The sequence below is a fragment of the Drosophila pseudoobscura genome, chromosome X (assembly GCF_009870125.1).
Source record: "Drosophila pseudoobscura strain MV-25-SWS-2005 chromosome X, UCI_Dpse_MV25, whole genome shotgun sequence".
Classification (NCBI taxonomy): Eukaryota; Metazoa; Arthropoda; class Insecta; order Diptera; family Drosophilidae; genus Drosophila; species Drosophila pseudoobscura.
The window spans coordinates 48,348,890-48,369,573 of NC_046683.1; the positions used below are offsets into that span (position 1 = coordinate 48,348,890).

The 20,684-nt window shown below is 45.5% G+C and overlaps 5 protein-coding genes across 9 annotated transcripts; 3 read left to right on the forward strand and 2 right to left on the reverse strand.

Annotated features, from left to right (window-relative positions):
- Nucleotides 1-117: 117 nt before the first annotated feature.
- Nucleotides 118-16,438, reverse strand: LOC4813614 (uncharacterized). 5 transcript variants are annotated; one of them, XM_015187455.2, is made up of 8 exons: nt 16,089-16,437; nt 7,421-8,558; nt 5,484-5,630; nt 5,254-5,415; nt 5,015-5,191; nt 4,816-4,938; nt 1,564-1,856; nt 118-1,484 (listed from the first exon to the last, which is right to left on the reverse strand). In XM_015187455.2, exons 2-8 carry the CDS (start codon nt 7,878-7,880, stop codon nt 1,320-1,322), a joined length of 1,527 nt encoding a protein of 508 aa, XP_015042941.2. In that variant the 5' UTR covers nt 7,881-8,558; nt 16,089-16,437; the 3' UTR covers nt 118-1,319. The 5 variants fall into 5 exon arrangements, with proteins under 5 accessions (XP_015042941.2, XP_015042943.2, XP_015042942.2 ...); XM_015187457.2 differs by having other exon boundaries at nt 4,732-4,938; XM_015187456.2 differs by lacking the exon at nt 118-1,484 and having other exon boundaries at nt 1,698-1,856; nt 4,097-4,938; nt 16,089-16,438.
- On the reverse strand, nt 9,418-10,462 carry LOC6900590 (cathepsin L-like). The gene has a single exon (XM_002134927.3). It carries the CDS (start codon nt 10,427-10,429, stop codon nt 9,458-9,460), a length of 972 nt encoding a protein of 323 aa, XP_002134963.2. The 5' UTR covers nt 10,430-10,462; the 3' UTR covers nt 9,418-9,457.
- LOC6900591 (uncharacterized) lies at nt 10,991-11,443 on the forward strand. Its single transcript, XM_002134928.2, has one exon. It carries the CDS (start codon nt 10,991-10,993, stop codon nt 11,441-11,443), a length of 453 nt encoding a protein of 150 aa, XP_002134964.1.
- Nucleotides 11,990-12,672, forward strand: LOC6900592 (heterochromatin protein 1-binding protein 3-like). The gene has a single exon (XM_002134929.2). The coding sequence runs from the start codon at nt 12,070-12,072 to the stop codon at nt 12,574-12,576; it is 507 nt and encodes a 168-aa protein (XP_002134965.2). The 5' UTR covers nt 11,990-12,069; the 3' UTR covers nt 12,577-12,672.
- Nucleotides 16,439-17,132: 694 nt separating the features above from the next.
- CtsK1 (C1 family peptidase 26-29-p) lies at nt 17,133-19,279 on the forward strand. Its single transcript, XM_001353576.4, has 3 exons — nt 17,133-17,292; nt 17,495-18,484; nt 18,553-19,279. Exons 1-3 carry the CDS (start codon nt 17,244-17,246, stop codon nt 19,161-19,163), a joined length of 1,650 nt encoding a protein of 549 aa, XP_001353612.1. The 5' UTR covers nt 17,133-17,243; the 3' UTR covers nt 19,164-19,279.
- The last annotated feature ends 1,405 nt before the right edge of the window (nt 19,280-20,684 follow it).

A 20,684-nucleotide genomic window follows, 5' to 3' on the forward strand; every position in this document is an offset into this window, starting at 1 on the left:
ACACAAAATTGCATTTATTTCTATTTACTCCCGTATGCAACCAACACTGAACCTTAGATATGTGTTCTACCATTCGTAAGTACAATATAGCATAGGTAAGTACATATGTATGTATGCTAGTACATACATATATACGGATAGTATGTATGTAAATGTAGGCATGTGTATATAGTGTATTTTAAACGTCTTCTATAGCTTTTTGTATTCGTACGTACGTATCTTGGGAACGGAACAGAGATCTATATAGATAGTAGGACACAACAAATCATGGAACCAAACTACAGTCAACAACCTTGGTATCAAATACTCGTTAGTTATAAGTTAATTATTACAAACGATCGATCGATCGACCGACCGATCGAACGAATTGGGTTCTAGGGTTTCGCACGCGAGTGCTGGGATAAGTAATGTACATTTGATCTATTCGATTATTGTATTCATTTGAAACGCCTTTTGTAGAAAAATTCGTTAACCGTAAACTAAAATTGACTTGCCGCGAAGATTCGATTCATCAATCTCTACGTTGGATCTACTGCAAAGAACTCAAGAGCTTTGTCAGATCAACATTTTTGATTTATCGCTTAACATAATTATTGATTTAGCTAGATCTCGACCAGGCTCTCAACTGTGCGCCTGTCTCTGTATTCATAAGGATTTCTCATATTCATATTCATATTCATCGGGAGTACGGTACGAGTGAACAAATTTGTGTTCATAAACATAAATTTTATAAATTCATTTCGCGTATATTTTATCAGTACTATCTCACCCTAACGATAAACACTAGACTAGACTAGACTAGACTAACTTTAAACTAATCAATTCATTATGATCCATCCAATCGGAACGAATCGGGGATCAGGGAGAAAGTATTCGAAATCTCAGGAATGTGTCAGAACGAGTACTCTGAAGTATCACTGAAGAAGTTGTTTTCTGAACGATCCTTGACCCCATGCGCCACGCCATCGAATTAATTTGTAAATATATAACTTCTACAAAACTGTATGACAATACACACACACGTATAAAATGTTTCGATTAACTCTCTCGCTACGTATATGATACAATACTAATTTGAGAACTCGCTTAGACGGTAACAGAACTTAGCCTAGGCTAGGGGGGGCTGCTTAGGCGGCATAGGGTAGGGGCTTACTATGTTACACATAATCTAAGCTGACTACAACACGTTTGACGGTCAATTTAATTTGCTACTCGGCGCCCTAGCACAGCAAATCAGATGAGAACTTTGGGTTTGGCTTACGATCTACTTGAATACTTGAATACTTATGTATTTATGCCCCGGGGCCCCGGGGGTAGCTTTAGAGGGCCTCAGTCGATGAGCTGCAGGGACCATGGTAGCCGTTTGCACTGGCCGGAGACGATTGGGCGGCAGCTGCTCGCAGGGCTCCAGCTCCTCCGCCGCCACCTGCTGTAGTTTCTGGCTGCACCAGCTGCTTGAATGTTCCCTCCAGCCTGGGTGGATACTGTATAGAAAAGAGAGAGAGAGATAGGTTTTCAAATCGATTTCGATTTAGAGAGAGTGTTCAAAACTTCAAAACTCACCTCCTGATTCTCATCCAGTGACGGCAGCAGCTCGTCCAGTGAGTTGGGCGTCAGCGGGCTGGGCGTGGGGATGGTTACCCGACCTAAGGCCCCGTGCTGCAGCAGCGCCTCCCCGATGACAATCTGCGGCTTGTTCTGGGTGAGGTGCTGCTGCTGCTGCAGCCGGGCCAGACGCAGCTTCATCTCCTGCCGGATCTCCTTCTGTTGAGCCTCCTTTTCGAAACGCATCATGCTGTAGCTTCGCACCGAGGAACTAGTGCTGTGCACCGATGCTAGACTTGGTCTTCGAGAACCTAAAAGGAAGCAATGGAACCGGAGTGGTCGATTAACCCAATGCCTCGCAAAATGCATTCGGATGGAGTAGTAGTAGTAGTAGTAGTAGTAGTAGTAGTAGTAGTAGTAGTATATTTAAAGTATTGCAAGTATTTAAATTGATTGAATATCGAAGCATCGGCTTAAGAGAGTAAGTGAGGATACACAGTAGTTAGTTTAGACAGAGACATACGAAAGATAGCGAGAAGATAGAGTAAGTGGCTAGAGCGACAGTTCATTCCGAAGCGATTGAAAAGCAGAAGCAGACTAAACGAGTGCGAGGAGGTTGAAAGCTGCATTGAAAGGTTGCTTCCGCCAAAGATTTTGTCATCAAGTCATTCAGAGATGTCAGCTTTAGCCCAGCCTTTACCTTTGAAGTAGCCTCGTACTCGTTTATATTCTCGTAGATCAGGACAGGGAACAGACAGAGATAGAGAGAGAGATAGAGATAGCGATAGATTCCACACAGGCAAAGTTTTTGCTGGTTTCAAAAGCACTAAGCCGCAATCGCAATTTTCAATTCAAGGCGCACAAGAAGTAGGAAAAACTAGAAGAACATTCGAGCACACAGAAAGTTGCGGGAAGAAGAGCATACATACATACACATACATAGTATAAGGTATAAGTAGAAGGCAGAAGGTAGAAGGTAGAAGGAGTGGCCAGGCCATATCGTGTGGAAGTATCGATTGGATTGGGTGTGTCATGGAGCTTGTGGTGTGTGTGGGTGTGTGTGTGTGAACGTGAACTCAATCAAATAGTTAGGGAGAAAGGTCAGCCGTAAGTTGAAGGTTCTCCGGGTCCTGCCAGCAGCAGCTGCCTCTGCCTCAGCCTCAGCCGCAGCCGCAGCCACCAAGTGTCTGTCCTCCGCTGCTGGCAGGACCAGGAGGACTCTTCAATGCATGCATAAAGTGTGCTCGTGTGTGTGTGTGTGTGTGGTTTTGTGTGTCATAATTTTCTTAATTTGCAATGCATTTTATTTATAGTTAATGGCAAAATTGTGTGTGTGTTTCGGTTATGCTATGTGGAAGTTTCGGGGGGGTAGGATTTGCTTTGAACATAGTCACCGCCATATTGCTTCAATATCATCTTGTCAGAGGGTGTATCTTTGTATCTTTGATATCATCAGATCATCGCTTTGTGGATCTGTGGATCTGTGGATCCTCTCAAATGGAACCATGATATATTCTTATAAGACAACGATATCATTTCATTTCTGCGACTTTTGACTGCAATTATCTGTCGTTGCTGTTGAATTTATTCTTGAACCCTTATCATTATCAGTGTGCGTGTAAGTGTATATGTATGTGTGTGTGTGTGTGTGTCTGGTTATAGTATAGAAATTATAACAATAGAAACAACTTTGTATTTGGAAACAGAAGGGAGCTCGGAAGCACATTTAACATCGATCATCAAGAGAACATAAAAATTTTTGTTTCACTTTTCAACTAGTTCGGGAGATAGAATTTTAACCGATTTAAACACTAATTATGCAAGCAATGCGCTGAATCGGGGAGGATAGATAGATCAGGGATAGGGCTAATATGAGGGTGAAATGAAATCAAATGAAATGGAATGACTTTTGGACACAAGTAAAATTAATTAACCCTGATTAAAAATGGTAATCGAGAGAGCCCTGACCCACTTCTGGACGTGTGTATGTGTGTGCGAAAGTTATACAAATGAATGAATTAATTTGATAATCGAATTACAAACATCATGGGAAAACCAACAGCATGAATAGTACATGTGTGAAATTTATATAAACGCAGAGAATTTATAAACATCCAATGGGTACAAGAGATGTGCCTTTAGAGACCTTGCTTTGGAATGAAATGAGATGAATATGGATCTATACAAGTGTCTGAACAGTGTACACTTTCTATTGTATGCATGTTGTTGTAGCTCTACCAGTAACAAACAGAATTTAGTTAAAAGATAAATTCCATCAAGGGTAAGAACACACTTGGGAGTACGAGTATCTCTAACTGAGAGAGTGCTGGATGCAGCAACAGAACAGAGAACAGATAATTTCGATTTAGTTTCCATTGTGATGTGGAGCTGTTTTGTGGATACAGATACGGATACGGATGTGGATATGGAGATGAAGATGATATGGATGCTGATATGCTGATCTGCTGCAACGACGATGACTGATCATGATGAGCGACTGGAGCGATTGAAGGACTGAACGACTGAACGACTGATGATTGAGTTGATTTACCGCAAATCGGGGCGTTTCACTCGCCGGCGTGGGGAGTGCGCCAATTTGCAAGTGATGCAGCTCGGCGCCGTCAGTGCCGTTGGTATCGCCGTTGGTATCGGCATCGCTATAACCATAACCATAACCATAACTATAACCAGCAGCAGCACCACTGGGACCACTGGCACCACCGCCACCGCCACCAACGCCACCGCCACCGACATCGCCATCGACATCATGGCCATGGGCCTGTGTATGCACGGCCGGAACAGTGCCGGGATCTATGCTATGGGGACCGTAGTCGTCGTCATCATCGTCATGGGTTCTATAATTATTATCAATTCCGTTCATGCCCAAGAGGGTCCTAAATCTATCCTGATTCTTTGACCTGGCCGGCGACAGCTCGAAGCTGAGCAGATGCCGCTGATGGTTCAGTTGCTTCTGCAGTTGGCGGGTCATCGAGAGCGAGCTCTCGCAGCTGCGACAACCGCTCGCGCTGCCACCGCCACCGCCGCCACTGTTCTCGTCGAGATCGTCGCGCGAATGCTGGCTGCAACCGGCTCCGGATGTGTGACGCGATGAGGCGCGAGAATTTTGTTTCGACACGGCCGCTATGTGACACGATATGAGCAATATGGCGGCCGATCTAGCCGCACCTGTACGAGACGTCGACACCAGTATGCCCTTCGACCCGCCGCCGCCTCCACCTCCAGCACCACCTCCTCCACCACCAGCTCCACCTGCTGCTCCGCTAGCCTGTCCTCCCACCGAAGCCCGTCGCTGCCCAAAGGAGCCAATCGATCCCGTCGAACGTATGCTAGACCGCGACGAAGGGCGCGCCGAGTGCACTGTCAGCGGTATCCCTGCAGGCAAGAGAGAGTCAATCAATCAATCAATCGAATCGGATCTTGATTTGCCTTCGCGGCAAAGATCTCAAACCTGTATCGCTGGAGTAAAGAATGGGCGGCGGAATGCTGGCGTCCCCGTAGTTGCGGTGCCTCGGATACTTGGTCTTGCTGAACAGATGCAGCACCATACAGATGAGCCCGGCCAGCACGGCAATGCCCGTGGAGACGCCCAGCAGCGTGGGCAGATCAGAGCTCAGCTCGCTGAGATCTGTCAATGGGAGAGCGGTCAGTATGTGCAGTGGAGTCCGCGGGGGGATCCCATCCACTTACCTGGCGTGCAAAAGACACGCCGTGTCGGCTTCGTGTAGCTGACCGAATGAAAGCCACTGGCACACTGACACATTGCATTGTGGCGCACCTGAACACAGAGGGAGTTCTCATCGTTGTAGATGCACGTCTCGTCGTAGAAACACTGATCGCCCAGTTTTTTAGCTGCCAAAGAGAGGATCGGTTAATGCTATACAACAAAATGATGGTGAATTAGTCTCGAGTGATCTCACGTTTGGCGCAACCCTTTATCAGTCCCAGCTGCACGGGATAGTTCCGCTCGCATGTGCAGGTCTGCGTCTCCTTGTCGCAGGCCACATGCAGCAGCTTCACGTCGCACTTCAGCTCGTTGCACGGCGCCCCAATGTACTTCCCCTTTGCTGCAATGCGGAAAACAAAAACCCATTTGCATCAATAATAAACATTATGCAATTTAATCCACATCAATGTGCAGGCCTCCCATTCAGTCATGGAGTCCTGCAGTCCTGCAGTCCTTCGCTCCTGCAGCTATGCAGATTTGTAGGACGTGCTCGTTTCCCCTTAAATGTCATATTATTCCTGGCTATTCTTTATCAAATGGTTACCACAGCTCCTATATACGTTTCTGAGAGTGTTGCTGCTGTTCTGTTGTGGTTCTGCTTCATCATGGATGAAACGAACCCATGAATACCCATGAATCATCAAACCCATCGCTGCGGCAGCTGCAGTCCCCAGGTGGTACGGCAACTGCATGCCAAAATCTAAAAGTTAAACAACAAATGCAACCACAACGGCAGCAGGAACCTTGGACCAGCATGGACCCAGGCAGACTGTATGTACGTTGTGCAATTTATGGCTTTCATGATCTCTGGGGGGATTCCCAAGTTGGAACTTGGCGAGAAAATGCGATGGCAAACCGAACCGAACCGAAACGCAACGCAACGAATTTCCAGCTAAAAGCATTAGAAACAAACGCATTAGAAAGACAGAAAATGAATACAAAATATTTTATAGAGAGCCACAAGCCCTAAGGAATTCTGTGGTCTATACGACAAAATCATTTCGAGCCCCAAGGGACGGACAAACGAATTATTGTCACATCTAGAGATAAAATCACTGAAATTGTACTGAAACGTGCACCAATACACAGTAATATTCAAATATTTGATGCAAATACTTTATTGCACAGATTAAAAGTAAATATATTTCACATTTGAAATTAGAAAAAATATTTATATTTAGATTAAATATATTTCCCTACAATTAGTGCTGAGGTCGATTTTGGGCAGCTATTCTTTTTTGAGATTTTTGCAAAAAAAAACCAAGGCACTGAACAAAAATATAAGTGGTTTTCGATTTCAAACTCAAATTTCAGCGAAAGTTGAGCTAACATATTGATGCGAATTTCTCATAAATTTTGTGCATTGATTTATCTTAAAAATGGTTATAATTTCACGCAAATATTGTTTTTAGATTTTTAAAAAATTTAAAATAAACCTCTTTCTGGTGTTAAGAAAAGTTTAAGAAAAGATGTTGAATACATTTTCGCGTATTTTTTTTTAATAGTTCAATATGTTAGGGAGACTTTGAGGAAAAACTTTCATCAAGAATCATCTTTCTTATAAGGGAAAATGGTAAAGAAAGTACCAAAAAATACCGATAAAGTGAACTTTTGCTCATTTTAAGAGGTCTTCAGATCAGACTTAATGAAATTAAATTCCAATTGGTTAAAATATAAGAATTCGGGAGAAAAGTACTTGGAAATGTGTTCTCGGTGGACTTTTCCAAGGCAAAATATGTATGTATATACGAGTATTTCTATGTTTTAAAAGACAGTCGAATTTATATTCCTATGCCATAATATTTAATCTTTAATGCTTCTTGCATTTTCCGTTAAGAGGAACATCTGATTTTCCGTTGTGCCCCCAGAATTCATCTTACTTTAGCAGAAAATTTCGCGAATCGCTTGGTTCTGTGTCCGGTCGGTTATGGGACATTTGTACAGAGGCTGTAGCCCAGAGAAAACAAGGCTGCAGGCCAGATTTCTGTAGCGTATTTCGTAACTCGCCCCAATACACCCTCCATCCCTCCCATGGCTCCCATTCCGCTGCCCACCCCACAGTGTTGACCTTAATTTGGAATTAAAGGCCTAGAGGAGGGCGGTCTGTTCATCTGCTCGGTCCACACTCACCTGACTTATTATTTAGCAAGGCCTCAATGTCGTCGATATCATCCGGGTAGCTGCCATCATAGTCATCGTCAGGCACATTGGCAGCGTCACGTTTGTGTGCGCGTTGTGGTTGTTGCGGTTGTTGCGGATGATCGGGCTGCTCTGGATGGTGTTTGAGTTGGTTTAGGTCTATGGCTGATGAGAGATTCAGTGCCAGCGCCGTGTGCGAGGCCGAGGACGAGGCCGAGGCAGACACCGAGGCAGACGCATGGAGGAGCAGGAGGCAGCCGTATAGGAGCATGGCCTGGCAGAGCTGCATGGCCATCAGATGGCAGCCGTGTGGGTGTGCGTGTGGGTGCTGCTGCTGCTGCTGGTGCTGCTGCTGCTGCTGATGATGTGGCGGCTGCCTGCTGGGCGTGGCCAGTTGCAACGCCAACAGCTGCAGTCGCTGCAAAAGACGCGGCAACGTTAACTTCGCCATTTTGACATTTTTTCCGTCGCTTTTCAACGCCGCTCGCCCCAACGCCGTGGCAATTGTTCGAAAAGTTGTGCCATTCGGGCCGAAAAGTTTCAGTTTTTTGGGTACACTTTGGATCTCGTTTTTGTTTCGGTTTCAGTTTCAGTTTCGGTTTCCGTTGCAGTTGCAGTTGCAGTTGCAGTTGCACTTTCCGCCTGGTTAGTGGCTCAGTTCGGTTGGGTGGTGCCCCGCTCGTGTCCTTCTTGTGGACAAATTGGCCAGCAGCCCCGTTAGGGTGTGCACGTTACGTCGTGTACGTCATGCGACCCGCCGCTGCAGCGTAGCCTTAGCCTTTTCCTGCCGTCTGCCGCCGTCAAGTGGCCGACTTGCTGCTCGCTGTGGCCCGTCCTGCATGATAATTTTATATAATTTTCTCCTGCAAGGCGGTTGCTTGTTTAGCTGCTGTTGCCGTTGTTGCCGTTGTTTCTGTTGCTTCTGCGGTTGCGGTCATCAGCGTCATCATCTTCGAGTGACCCACTAATGTGTGTTGCATGCGCAACGGCCCCCGCCTAGACCCGCTCCTGTTGCGCCACCCTGTCCACCCTCCCGGCGGTGGGGTATTAATTCCATGCAAGTTGAAGATTTACGGCACGAACTTTATATCTAGGTTGGTCTTCTGCCACTGCCACTCGTTATCCCCGCCTGCAATTGAACGGGCAAAAAAAGGTCAAACATATAAATTTGAATGTGTTGCATGTTTTGGAATATAATCGTACATAAGCTGGGCATTCCGTGCACGCAAATAATCATAATATCCATCATTTTAGAAATCTTCGCATAAATGAAAGCGAAAGTCGCAAAGAAAAACACCGAAAGGGGGAAACCCAGTGACAGCAAAGGGGTTCCTCACTCTAAAGTCGTTTAGATCCAGCTTGACGCTTTAACAAAAAGCAAGGACATCGCCTTCTCACAGATCTCCCTCTCTAAAAAATTAAACAAAAAAACAATAAAAATAAGCTTCAAAAATGTATTTATTCTCTCAAAATAAAATATGATAAAATAAATAAGATAATAATATAATATAATAAAAATATAAGAAAAAACTAAAATACAAATATATATAAATAGAAAAAACTTATACAAAATATATGTACGTACATTCATACATATGTATGTACATATATCACTGTATTCATTAGTTTAAGTAATGAAAAATATTACCTAGATTTAAGTTGAACAGAATATTCTATAATATTGCAAGTCCTGAATGAATAGTGTCTAAAGTCTAACATATAAAATAAATGCATGTTTTACTGGTAGCGCCAGGCGACGCCTAGCGAAGAGAATGCCCGACAGTGCGAAAACATAATATATGCCGTGTGCATGACGAGCTCGGGCCCGCCGAGGCAAAAACATTGCTCACTGCTGCCTGACTCCGGTCATGTCTATACGGTTTTTATGCTTGTTGATGGACTGCTCAAAAAGCTTGCTCTACATAGATATGTATCTCCGTAGAGCCGTTGGATCTACAACAATAAATGCTTCGGAATGATCCTAGGAATCGTTAGATTAGACCATTACTTTATTCGCATAGAATGTGGTCAGACTATGGGGTAAAACACAGAGGATGCCACGCCGCATTGGTTGTCGCTGTTGCGCGCCATGCGGATATAGCCGCTCTCGCCCCAGCCCGTGCCCCATGAGTTCTTGATCAGCCAGTAGTCGCCGTAGCTGGGATCGGTGCCGTAGCCCACAGCCAGGACGGCATGGTTAACGGACCTGCTGCAGGAGGAGTCGCGGAAAACGCCACTCCTGTAGAACTGAATGGTTGCCGCATTGATGGACACCGCAAGAGGGCCGCTAAGCAGAGCCTGCGCCATGGTCCGCTCGTTGCCCTGGGGCAGAGGCACGGCACCAAAGACGCGGGCAGCTCTGGCCGATGGCCGATATGAACAGGGTCCGGCGGGTCCCTGGTAGGGGTAGGACGCTTCAGTGTCGATCCCGCCCAGCGTCCGGATGCACTGCACGGCCCTCCAGGTGTTGTAGCCCCCCTCGGATCCCAGGCAACAGTCGATGAGGTTCTGCTCGGAAAGCGACTGTAGATGGCCGTATTTGATGGCGTGACGACCCTCGACGACCCCCGTGGCGGCAAAGGACCAGCAGGTGGGGAAATCCCCCTGGGACTTCACCGCGGTCACAGCATTCCGCGTCCGCCAGTCCACAGTTTCTGGTAGAGGTTCAATTTCTACTTCCGAAGGCATCAAGTAGACATCCCCAAAGCCCTGGGACACTTGTTCGCTGTGCAGTAGCCTTTCCCTGAACTCCCTGGACGACAAATCCGCAAACTGATTGATCCCCAACTGGTGGCTCTCCTGACCCCTCGCCCAGCGCTTGTTGTGCTCGGCAATCCGCAACTTGTTGTCCATGAAAATGAGGAAGCGGAGGCGGTGCTCATCCGCCGATTGGTAGCTCTTGTTGTGGCGCTCTTTGAAGGCGTTCCATTCGGACCAAGCGGCTGCACCCCGGACGGTTGTCAGAAGGCAGAACAGGAATATCAGAACCTGGGACTGCATTCTCAGCTACGAAACTCAAGTGCAACTGATTGACTTCCTAGAACAGAGGCCCTATTTATAGGATCATCGCATACAGCGATAATATAACGCGGAGTCATTGCATTGCCATGATTCATTGTCATTATACTTATCGCATGAAGCTCGATAAGCCTCAGAGCGAGTCATAGTATGGTGAATCGTTGGCATGTGTAGTTTCTTCTTATTCCTTTCAGAGGATGTCTTCTTCCAGGCAGAATCACAGAGTCCGCCTGGAATTCTTCCATGATTTATACCGAATGATTTCCACCTTGAGTGTAAAGAGTTTCTTCATCCAAAAATGGCTTCTATCGCGCAGTACAGATGCCCGACAAAGTACACGTCTAACAAAAGAAAGCCACACACAGCTGGCTTCAAAGACAAACTAAAGGAGTGCTTGTTTGCTCTTCATTTTGTTTCACAATATTTGTCTACGATCTATGCAAAATAAAATACAATTTTCGGGCATTTCGGCCTATAAATGCCAGCCAGCCCAGCGAAGAACACCTCATTTTGAGTTCTCAAAGTTCCCGACACGAAAGCAAAATGAAGTTCCTGCTGGCCCTCACCTTGGCTGTAGTAATTGCCCACGTGGCGGTGGCTCAAACTACGATCGATCCGGATTATCAGTACGAAGATAGCACTGGCGATTATGCTGACGAGGATTATTCCCAGGACGCGGTAGATGACTCCAGCACCGACGGGGCAGAGGACACCGCAGACGGCGATGATGCTGGCGGTGACGATTCGGAAGACACCTACACGGACACGGAAGCCGCCACTGTTGCCCCAACGCCAAAGCCAAGCCCGAAAAAGGCCAAGAAAAACGCTGCCGCCAGGAACAAAAAGAAGAACAACGTGCGCAGGGGCAACACCGTGGCAGCCAAGCGACGCGCCGCAGCGGCCAGGAAGCAGGCCGCTGCCAAGAAGCAGACACCTGTTGCAGCCAAGAAGCGGATCAACGCCGTTGCCAAAAGAAATCGCAGGCGATCTGGTTAAATATTCTATAAAATAATAATGCTAATGATGAAATAAAGTTTTCTGGAACGTCTGGTTCCATATATGTACAATAATATTTCTAAATCTATTATTTTTGAGATGTGCGAAACGTTCTAAAAAGTAGAGAGTTCCAGTCGAATGTTGGTTTCTATAAAAATGCAAATGGTTTTCTCAAAACTAGTCTCGATACCCTTTTAAAGGTCAGGTATTGTGGATGGATCTATAGATAGAGTAGTACCATCTGTAATAGTATATTCAATTGAATCTATGCAGAGCTTCAAACGGTAAAAGCATGGACAAAAATCTACACTTCCTGACGTCATGCCCTACCTTTAAAAAAGTTCCAAAAATGATCCAGTGGATTCAGATGAAAAGACAAGATATAAACAAATGAAAGACACACACAGGTGGTCGGACAATAGAAAAGCTCTCCTACCATATATAAAAGGTATATGAACAATAGAAAGAAAAGCAAACTAAATCGCTAAAACAAATACAAAACACAACAGAGAAACGTGTGTCTCTGCTTTGAAAACCCTATAAAAACCAAGATCTCAGTACCATTCCATTGCTTAGAATTCCCGAATTGAGTTCTATTGAAAGATACCCGGAAGAACGCGAACAAAATGAGATTGTTGCCTGTGCTAGCGCTGACCCTGGCCATTCTGGTCTGTGGCACTGTGGTCGCCGCTCAAGATACTACGGATAGTTCTGAGTACGATTATAGTGATTACAATGACGATGACTATAGTTACGAGGATTATGAAGACGAGGGCTCGACCGAAGATGCAACAACAGAGGCGAGTTCCAACAACGACTCGGGTGTGAGCTCGGGAGAGGAATCGGAAGACAGTTCTGAAGATCAAGTGGATAGTGGATCGAGTGAAGTGACCCCCGCTCCAGTGGTCCCCACGAAGCCAAGTCCAGCCACACCGAAAAAAGCCCCGAAGCGTGCTGCCGGCAAAAACAAGCAGCGTCGTAGGCGAACCACCGCAGCGCCCAAGAGACGCACCACAGTGGCACCGAAGCGCCGCCAGCCAGTTGCCACGCCCACCAGGAGGCAGACACCTGTGGCAGCCGCCAAAAAGCGTGCCACCGTGGCAGCTAAAAAACGTAAGCAGGCCTCGGGTTAAGTCAGAGGTACATACTCGTACATTAGATGTAATCCATAAATAAAAAGGCTACTTTTGCGGGCACAAAGCAAAGGCAAAAAGCACAGTAAATTCTGATTTACCTTTTCACTTTCCCTTTTGCACTTGTCTTTCGCTGATCACACGCGCTGCCTTCTGCGTGCATGTGTATGCGTGCGTGCCTTGTTCTCGCGAGATAAGCTCTGTTCGCTGTCGCTGTCGCTGTCTCTGTCTCACACCTCGACCACTTATGTGAGCTTATTGCGGCTGCTTATTGCTGTGTGAGCTTACAAATCTGTGTGTAAGTCCCTCTTAGCTGTTATTGCGAGACAGATGCAGTCGTAGGTTGGGCTCTATCGAAAGAAAAGCTTTGGGTGAGAGAGGGAGCGGGTAAGCCTTGCGGGTGATTTGCGAGCTCAGATGAGAATGGATCTGCCGGGGCAACGCATAAACAAGGAATAATAACTTTGTATGTTTATGCAGAATTAACACCTCTTGCCACCCACCAAGGCTGACTTTCAACTGTCGTTGCCTACATTCAGGCGCTGCGATTTTTCCGCACGACTGCGCCACCAGCTCTGCGCCATTTGTGGCCATACTTATGGGGGGGTGGGGGGAACCAATAGCGTCCATAAATGGTAATTACTGCCCACACACACACACCCAGGCAGAGACACTTAATTACTTATGCGCAAAGAGCTGGCATCAGGGCGTCAATTGTTTACGGGCAACAACAACAAAAATGGCCGCAACCGAAGACAGCATCATCGGGTGGCACAATGGGTCCATTGTTTTCGAATTCAGAGCCAACATCCTGACATCCTGACAAGCTGACAGTGGCATTGCCAGCTAGAAATCCCGTGTAGCCAGTGCACTGCGGCGCACACACACAAAAGCCACTTCGCATCCAAGTGTTTGTGTGCCCAAGAGAGATAGCAGCCAGCTCCCATGCACGAGCATAGTGGCAGCCACCGCCATCGCCATCGCCATCGCCACCGCCATCGCCACCCACACACACGCGGGACACACGCTGCGGCAGCTTAGTGGGCAGAAAGTGTGGAAGTGTGGCAACAATCTGAATCATCCATTTAGCTATCCCTTTTCCCAACCCATTCACATCCCCGTTCACTCAAATCAGAGAGAAGTCCGGGTACATCCAGTCGGTGGCACAACATGTAACGTAAGCAGAGAAAAACCTCTTCGCTATCGATCCAAACGAAGAAACACCTTAATGATGTTGGACAGCTGACGTCCTTTCTCCCCGAAAACATTTTATTCCCAATCCCTCAGTCAAATCGGGGGGTTCCAGGCGTCATAGGACGAGCCTATTAATCTTTTAATCGATTTTGTGTGTTCCCTTTCACCGCTATTTCTTCATCTTTCGTTCATTTTCACTTTTCAGACAAGAAGTATTGACAGACCTATTCAGCACATGTCTGGGGAGTACAGGGTACCTTTGACTTGGCAGGATACTCGTACTGTGGATGCAAGTGTAGCTGGGAGCAGGGCGACAGGCTGGCGTCGTGGCAATGTTAATAGTATCTGTAGCTGATGCCTTAAGAGGAAAATGCGATAATGTGCGCTTAACAATGAACAATGCAGAAATGGCATAAAAATAGCCAGAAGTGGGACACGTATGGGAGTGGGCGGGCTGTGCGCCGCTGAATGACAGAAATTATAATGGAGAATGTGTTTCGCTTGGCGTCTGAGGATGATGGTATCCCTGCTGTTGGCACTTATGATGTGGATGATGTATGCACATACTATATAAGGATCCCCACAGCACGTAGGTGTGGCTTCTGACGTTGATGGGCACGGATCATAATCTAGATGTTGTAACTGACATTTACACGGCTAACATGGTAGAAGCTGAATGCTGGATGGTAGGAAAGCAGCTCAAGGAACTGCTGTTATTCCTAAATCATACTAAATGAATATAGTCCTGGCAATGCTAATTTTTTGTATAGTTTTCCTAAGAGGCTTTCCAGCTCATAATTGGGAAACAATTTTCATTTTTATTTCCTTTTGAATGCGGAGGAGGGGGCGTGGAGTAGAGGAATCAAAAGTTTCATTTCGATTCGCTGGCCCAACAAACATCCAACCTGACGGTGGTAAAAGTGTTTATGTAATTACAGGGGGCCCGTTTAGTGGACTCTGGGAGGCAGCGGGGGGCGGGACAGAGGAAGGTCAAGAGAGAGGGAGAGTAAATAGCAGAGAGCAGAGCAATTTATGTAAGTGCGAGATATTTATATGTCCCAACGAGCCATTAAGGACTGCATAATGCAATTTGTGCCCAACTCTTTGCATATACATTTTCAGACAGGGGCAGCTAACGGAAATGCCAGTGCAATGGGCGGAGAGAGGGGGCTGGAAAGGGGTTACACAGAGGCGGCTTTGGTTTAGTGGACGGTGACAAGGGGCAATGGGAGCACGAGAGAGCTATGATACAGTAACGGTAACGGAACGCAAACATCATCCTGCTGCTACTGCTGCTGAATTCTGCATCGCCGCTCTCCACTGCTTCGGCTCTCACTTCGTGCTGTGTTTTCGCTCTCGCGAGAGCCGCGCGCCCCCTGAGAGTGCTGTTGATTCTAGCGGTACATAAGACTTTGCGAAGCATGCACTTTTATTTGTATGTATTTGAATGTGTTTGTGTGTGTGTGTGTGTTTGTGTGCTGCTTTTAGGGACTGATAAAGGCAAATTTACATATGCCGCGGGCCCCACACCACTTCAATTTTGAAACCTCTGCAACTGAGAGTTCGGCCACGGCTTTCGGCTTCATACAAACATACGTGCACTGCCGTTTAAAATGTAGGTTACACACAGCAACGGCAGAATCGCGTAGAATCACACACACCCACGTGCATGCATATGTATGTGTGCAAAAAATACACACATGCATGCACGCACACGTGCATACATCGAAATACGTTGCTTGTGTTTTCTCTTTTTTTGCGTGTGTGCACACACGGCTAATAAAACTTTTACATTTTCGGCTCTCCGAAGCAGAGCCTAACTAACACAAAATTGTGCTATCCCGGGGGCTTCAAAATGTTTGTCGGTAAATCTGAATTCCCATTGGATTTAAGTGAATAAATCTATTCCATGGTAAATTGTAGTCCCAACCTCTATTCAAATATCACAGTAATTTTGTTTCGTTTTCATTCGCAATTTTATCTAAAAGCCATTCAAGGCTATGCGGCATCTTGCTCCAGCACACACGCTCCTTGTTCATTTATATGTACATTTGTACATGAGTATGTACTATATATATGTATATGTTATAAATTGTTTTTGTTGACTTTTCCTGTGTGTGTACCAACAATTGTGAGGCGGGCAAGAAATGCTCCAGCATAGAGCTACATAATAGGTACATACATACATATGTATATATATGGATACATCCTTTTTACGTTGAATCTAAATAGCTAAAAAACAAAAACTACCGAAGGCTAATCAGGAAAAATAATAGTTTGATTTAATTTAAAGCATTTTTCGAATCAGGACTCTTTACCTCGTTGTGTGCTCCTCTAGTACCTGTTCTGCTCGCTGCTCCAATTAACGGCACATTGTATTTGCCTATCTCGTCCGTTGATTCGCATTAAAACTTTCACATCATTTTCCAAAAAAAAACTTTCTGGGCCTCTAATCACTGAACTTTTCCCATTTAGCGCACACGATAAAATAAAATTTTAATGCAATTTTAATTGCGATATCTGCAACGCGCACTTCTATGGGTGCAGTAAGTACATTTAACTACCACGTTCACCACTTAAACATTTATAGAACACTATTTTGAACTAGTACGTCTCTCGGAGTCCTTCAGTAATCTATGTGGACGACCTTGCGTGGGTGGGTGAACTAATTTAACCCACTTCGCCCCCTCTAGTTAAACAGGTGAACAACTTCAGTTAAAACGCGGAATATTATATATTTTGTTAATTCTTTTTGTATTTCCATCATATCCTTCCTCTTTAGATGCAAAAAAAGCGCGGCATCTTTTACTTGAACTGCGCTAAAATTCTTCATGCTTCAACATATCCGTGGATGATAATTAAACCACTGGCCAACAATGGGTTAATCGATCTCTGTCCATGAACGGAAATCATATTCCAAGCTTTTAATATACGGTGTAATATTACTAGCTATCTAGGACCCTCAGCCCTGAACTCATAGTTTTATCCGATTGATAAATACATTTTCTACAATACTGGCCTATTTGAAGGACTCCCTTTTATTATAAAATTAGGTTGAAACATAAAAGGTAAGCAAATGTGTACATTTATGTACTTGGTAACTACACAGTAACTACAAATGTGGATCCTGTTGTCGAGATGCGCGCCAAAGTATAATTGTTTGAAAGGGAATGAGTGGCATGAATATGAATGCAATCCAATAGAATATATGAACCAAAAAAAGCTCGAGTTAATAGAGCGAAAATTCACAATTATTTAAAATTGACATTTCAAATTAAGTAATACTTTGTTTTGAGCTGTGTATTTGAGTTTTGCACCATTAAATGACAAAACGCGTTTCTCACGCTTTCGCTGTAAAAAGTTGTTGTTGGAGCAAAAGTTAATTTGAGCCGGCAGAAGAGCTTAAGCTTTTGAACTGAACAACAAATAACTTAATATTGAATTCCGATTTAATCAGTACAGATTTCCTGAGAATGCAAGTGTTTTTAGTTTTAGCGCTGCTGGCGGGCCTGGCGCTCTCAGGTGAGTAAATAATAGATTGCGAAAAGTGTTTCGTCAAACAAAGAATAGATTTACATAGAAAATAATGTATGCACATACATATGTGTGTATGCGAAAAGTGGCGTGAGCCAAGACAGTGATGGCCGCTCTTTACCGTTTGCATTTGACAAACTCCCTCTCTTTCTCCCTTTCCCAACCACAAAAACAACAACCGCTACTTCAGGAGAGGCCACTAACCCGCCGCGCTGGGATGCCAACTACATTGTGAAGGGCACGCTGTACATACCCTATGCCGAGATTGCCGAGCCGTTCTATGCTTGGTACGATAAGAACACCAAACGATCGCGCATCGACTACTATGGGGGCATGGTGAAGACGTACCAGCTGGCCGGGGAGGGGGATTACGGCACAATGCTGAAGCTGGCGCCCATCACCACGCAGCAGGAGATGAACAAGCTGACCTGCCTGCAGGTCAACGGCACGTCCGAGCAAAAAGTGGAGACTCAGAGCATCCTGCCGGACGCCAAGCCATTCAAGCTAATCGGCACCGAGACCTTCCTGGGCTTCACCTGCGACAAGTTCCGCCTGGAGGAGACCATCGGCCAGAAGAAAAACGTATATACGCTGTGGGTGCGCTACAAGAAGTCGCCACACTATCCGGCCAGCCGTATGCCCATTCCAGTGCGCTACGAGATGCGTGGCTACAACACGCTCCTGGGCTCGCATTACGATCATTACTACCTTGACTACGACAGCTATGAGCACGTCGATATCCCCCACGAGGTGTTCGAGATCGACGAGAGCTTGACGTGCGTGGGCTTCCCGGGGCCGGGCACTGGCCACTATGCCACCTTCAACCCGATGCAAGAGTTTATCTCGCACACTGACGAGCACGTGGATAGGGCCTTCCACCACTTTAAGCACAAGCACGGCATGGCCTACCGCAATGAGCAGGAGCACGAGCACAGGAAGAACATCTTCCGCCAGAACCTGCGCTACATTCACTCTAAGAACCGGGCTAAGCTGACCTACACGCTGGCCGTAAATCATTTGGCCGACAAGACCGAGGAGGAGCTGAAGGCCAGACGCGGCTACAAATCGTCAGGCGGTTACAACACAGGCAAGCCCTTCCCCTACGATGTGTCTAAGCACCAGGATGAGATTCCCGCCCAGTACGACTGGCGTCTTTTCGGTGCTGTTACCCCAGTCAAAGGTATTTCCCAAGGCGTGTCTCTGGCGTGTCTTCCTGCTTGAATTAAATGTATTTCATTTTCATGTCAGACCAATCGGTGTGCGGATCTTGCTGGTCCTTTGGTACCATTGGCCACCTGGAGGGCGCCTTCTTCCTCAAGAACGGCGGCGATTTGGTCCGTCTCTCCCAACAGGCATTGATTGATTGCTCCTGGCCGTTTGGCAACAACGGCTGCGATGGCGGCGAGGACTTCCGCGTCTATCAGTGGATGATGCAGGTGGGCGGCGTCCCCACCGAAGAGGAGTACGGACCGTACCTTGGCCAGGACGGCTACTGCCGCATCAACAACGTCACCCTCGTGGCGCCCATCAAGGGCTTTGTAAATGTCACCTCCAACGATCCGAATGCGTTTAAGCTGGCCCTCCTCAAGCACGGACCCCTCTCGGTGGCCATTGATGCCTCACCAAAGACTTTCAGCTTCTATTCGCACGGCGTCTACTACGAGCCTGAGTGCAAGAACGATGTGGATGGCCTGGACCATGCCGTTCTGGCCGTGGGCTTTGGCACCATCAAGGGCGAGGACTACTGGCTGGTGAAGAACTCCTGGTCCACCTATTGGGGCAACGATGGCTACATCCTGATGTCAGCCCGCAAGAACAACTGCGGCGTAATGACCATGCCAACCTATGTGGAAATGTAGAGTGGTCGTAGGTCCAATTATGTTTTTTATTTTTCTTTACACTTTTTATTTTCTCGCCCCGCGGGCTCTAAATATGCAATAAAGTTTCTGAGCTGATACTATATGCTCTTTTGTAATCCCAGTCCTTGACTTCTTATCGGACTTCTGGCGGGCTATCTGTGGATGGCTCCATAGTTCTATTGGCTAAGTTCTGCCGGAGCGATAAGCGGGAAAGAACAATGACTTGTGCCCTGCTGAACTTTGCACGATTTCCAGCAGCACTTTCATTTTTTTTTTTAAGTCAAATTGTTCGCTGAGATCCCGCCAATAACTTGTAATTGCAGCCCTGCAAATTCCACGCTTTAACAGCTGTATTTAGGCTGAACTAAATTTTCTACGAAGAGAGAGAGATAGCATGATAACAGCCGTTTCGAAAACATTTCCCGACTATTCTCTGTTCTCTGCGGTCTCTGTTTTTGCAGCTATGTCAGCTAATGTCATATAGCTATAAGCCTAGTACTAGGATCAGCAAAGTTTTCCATCGATCGAATCAGGGAGTTCAGGGATCATTTTTCAGATTTTCATATAAAATCACATAAATTGGGGCTCCTATTTTCAGAATCCACAAGATTTCTTCGAAATGGTTGTTGGCTCTCTTCGAAATATGGTGCTGATTGGAACTGCTAAGTCGCTAAGAGTGAAAATGCATCGAGGAATATTAGCAAGATATCATGTCATCATGCTATTCAGCAGGTACTGCCCTGTGGTCAGATTAACGGACCCAGGAGTATTAAAATTTAAAATTTATCTGATATACACAACATATAATATAGCCCATTTCCACAGGTTCAAATATATCGTAAATTACGGAACGATTTTGTAGCTGAAAATTATTTGAGTCGGAAACGGCGATTTTTGTTTTAAACCAAGGACAATCGTCAAAAATATTAGTAAAATCAATATTATAGAATGGACGAAATGTTAGCAATCAAAAGCTCCAATGAATGAAAAAACTAGTCACTCTTTGTTTTGGAATTTTAGAAAAAATGCAATATAAGGGAGTACTTAAAACTAGCCAATCTTGTAGAAAATGTATTCGTCAACGGCTTAAAGTTATGTGGGCGGAACTAAGGGCTGTAGTTAGCCGACATTATTCAACGGAATATAAAGTTATAAAATTATGTGGGCATGGCTAAATGTTCTATCTAGCTTATAATATTTGAAGAAACATAAAAATTAAGCAATATGGTTTCCAATCCTTGACGGAGAATGATTAACCTATTATAAGCCAAGGAGGTATTTCAATTTTCCACCGAAAATAATGAAAATTTACTAATTTTAGCGCAGTTCAGAGGATAGATGGCATTGAGCTACAAGAAGAATTTAGAATCTTTAATATATCCCGCCATTAACCTCAAGAACTATTTAAATATAGGGGGCTTAATTGGGCTAAGTTCGGTTTGTCATCATACGAGACGCTCTATTGTTTTCGAGGAACAAAAATTGGGGCAAAAGCAATCAAAGTCAAGTATTTAATAAGCC

Coding starts and splice junctions, on each gene's coding strand:
- LOC6900590 (XM_002134927.3), bottom strand. CDS start 10,429: ATGCAGTCCCAGGTTCTGATATTCCTGTTCTGCCTTCTGACAACCGTC.
- CtsK1 (XM_001353576.4), top strand. CDS start 17,244: ATGCAAGTGTTTTTAGTTTTAGCGCTGCTGGCGGGCCTGGCGCTCTCA. Junction 17,293..17,494: donor GGCGGGCCTGGCGCTCTCAG/GTGAGTAAATAA, acceptor CCGCTACTTCAG/GAGAGGCCACTAACCCGCCG. Junction 18,485..18,552: donor TGCTGTTACCCCAGTCAAAG/GTATTTCCCAAG, acceptor TTTTCATGTCAG/ACCAATCGGTGTGCGGATCT.
- LOC6900591 (XM_002134928.2), top strand. CDS start 10,991: ATGAAGTTCCTGCTGGCCCTCACCTTGGCTGTAGTAATTGCCCACGTG.
- LOC4813614 (XM_033384723.1), bottom strand. CDS start 7,880: ATGGCGAAGTTAACGTTGCCGCGTCTTTTGCAGCGACTGCAGCTGTTG. Junction 5,631..7,420: donor CTTGCTAAATAATAAGTCAG/GTGAGTGTGGAC, acceptor TCCGCATTGCAG/CAAAGGGGAAGTACATTGGG. Junction 5,192..5,253: donor GCGTGTCTTTTGCACGCCAG/GTAAGTGGATGG, acceptor TCCCATTGACAG/ATCTCAGCGAGCTGAGCTCT.
- LOC6900592 (XM_002134929.2), top strand. CDS start 12,070: ATGAGATTGTTGCCTGTGCTAGCGCTGACCCTGGCCATTCTGGTCTGT.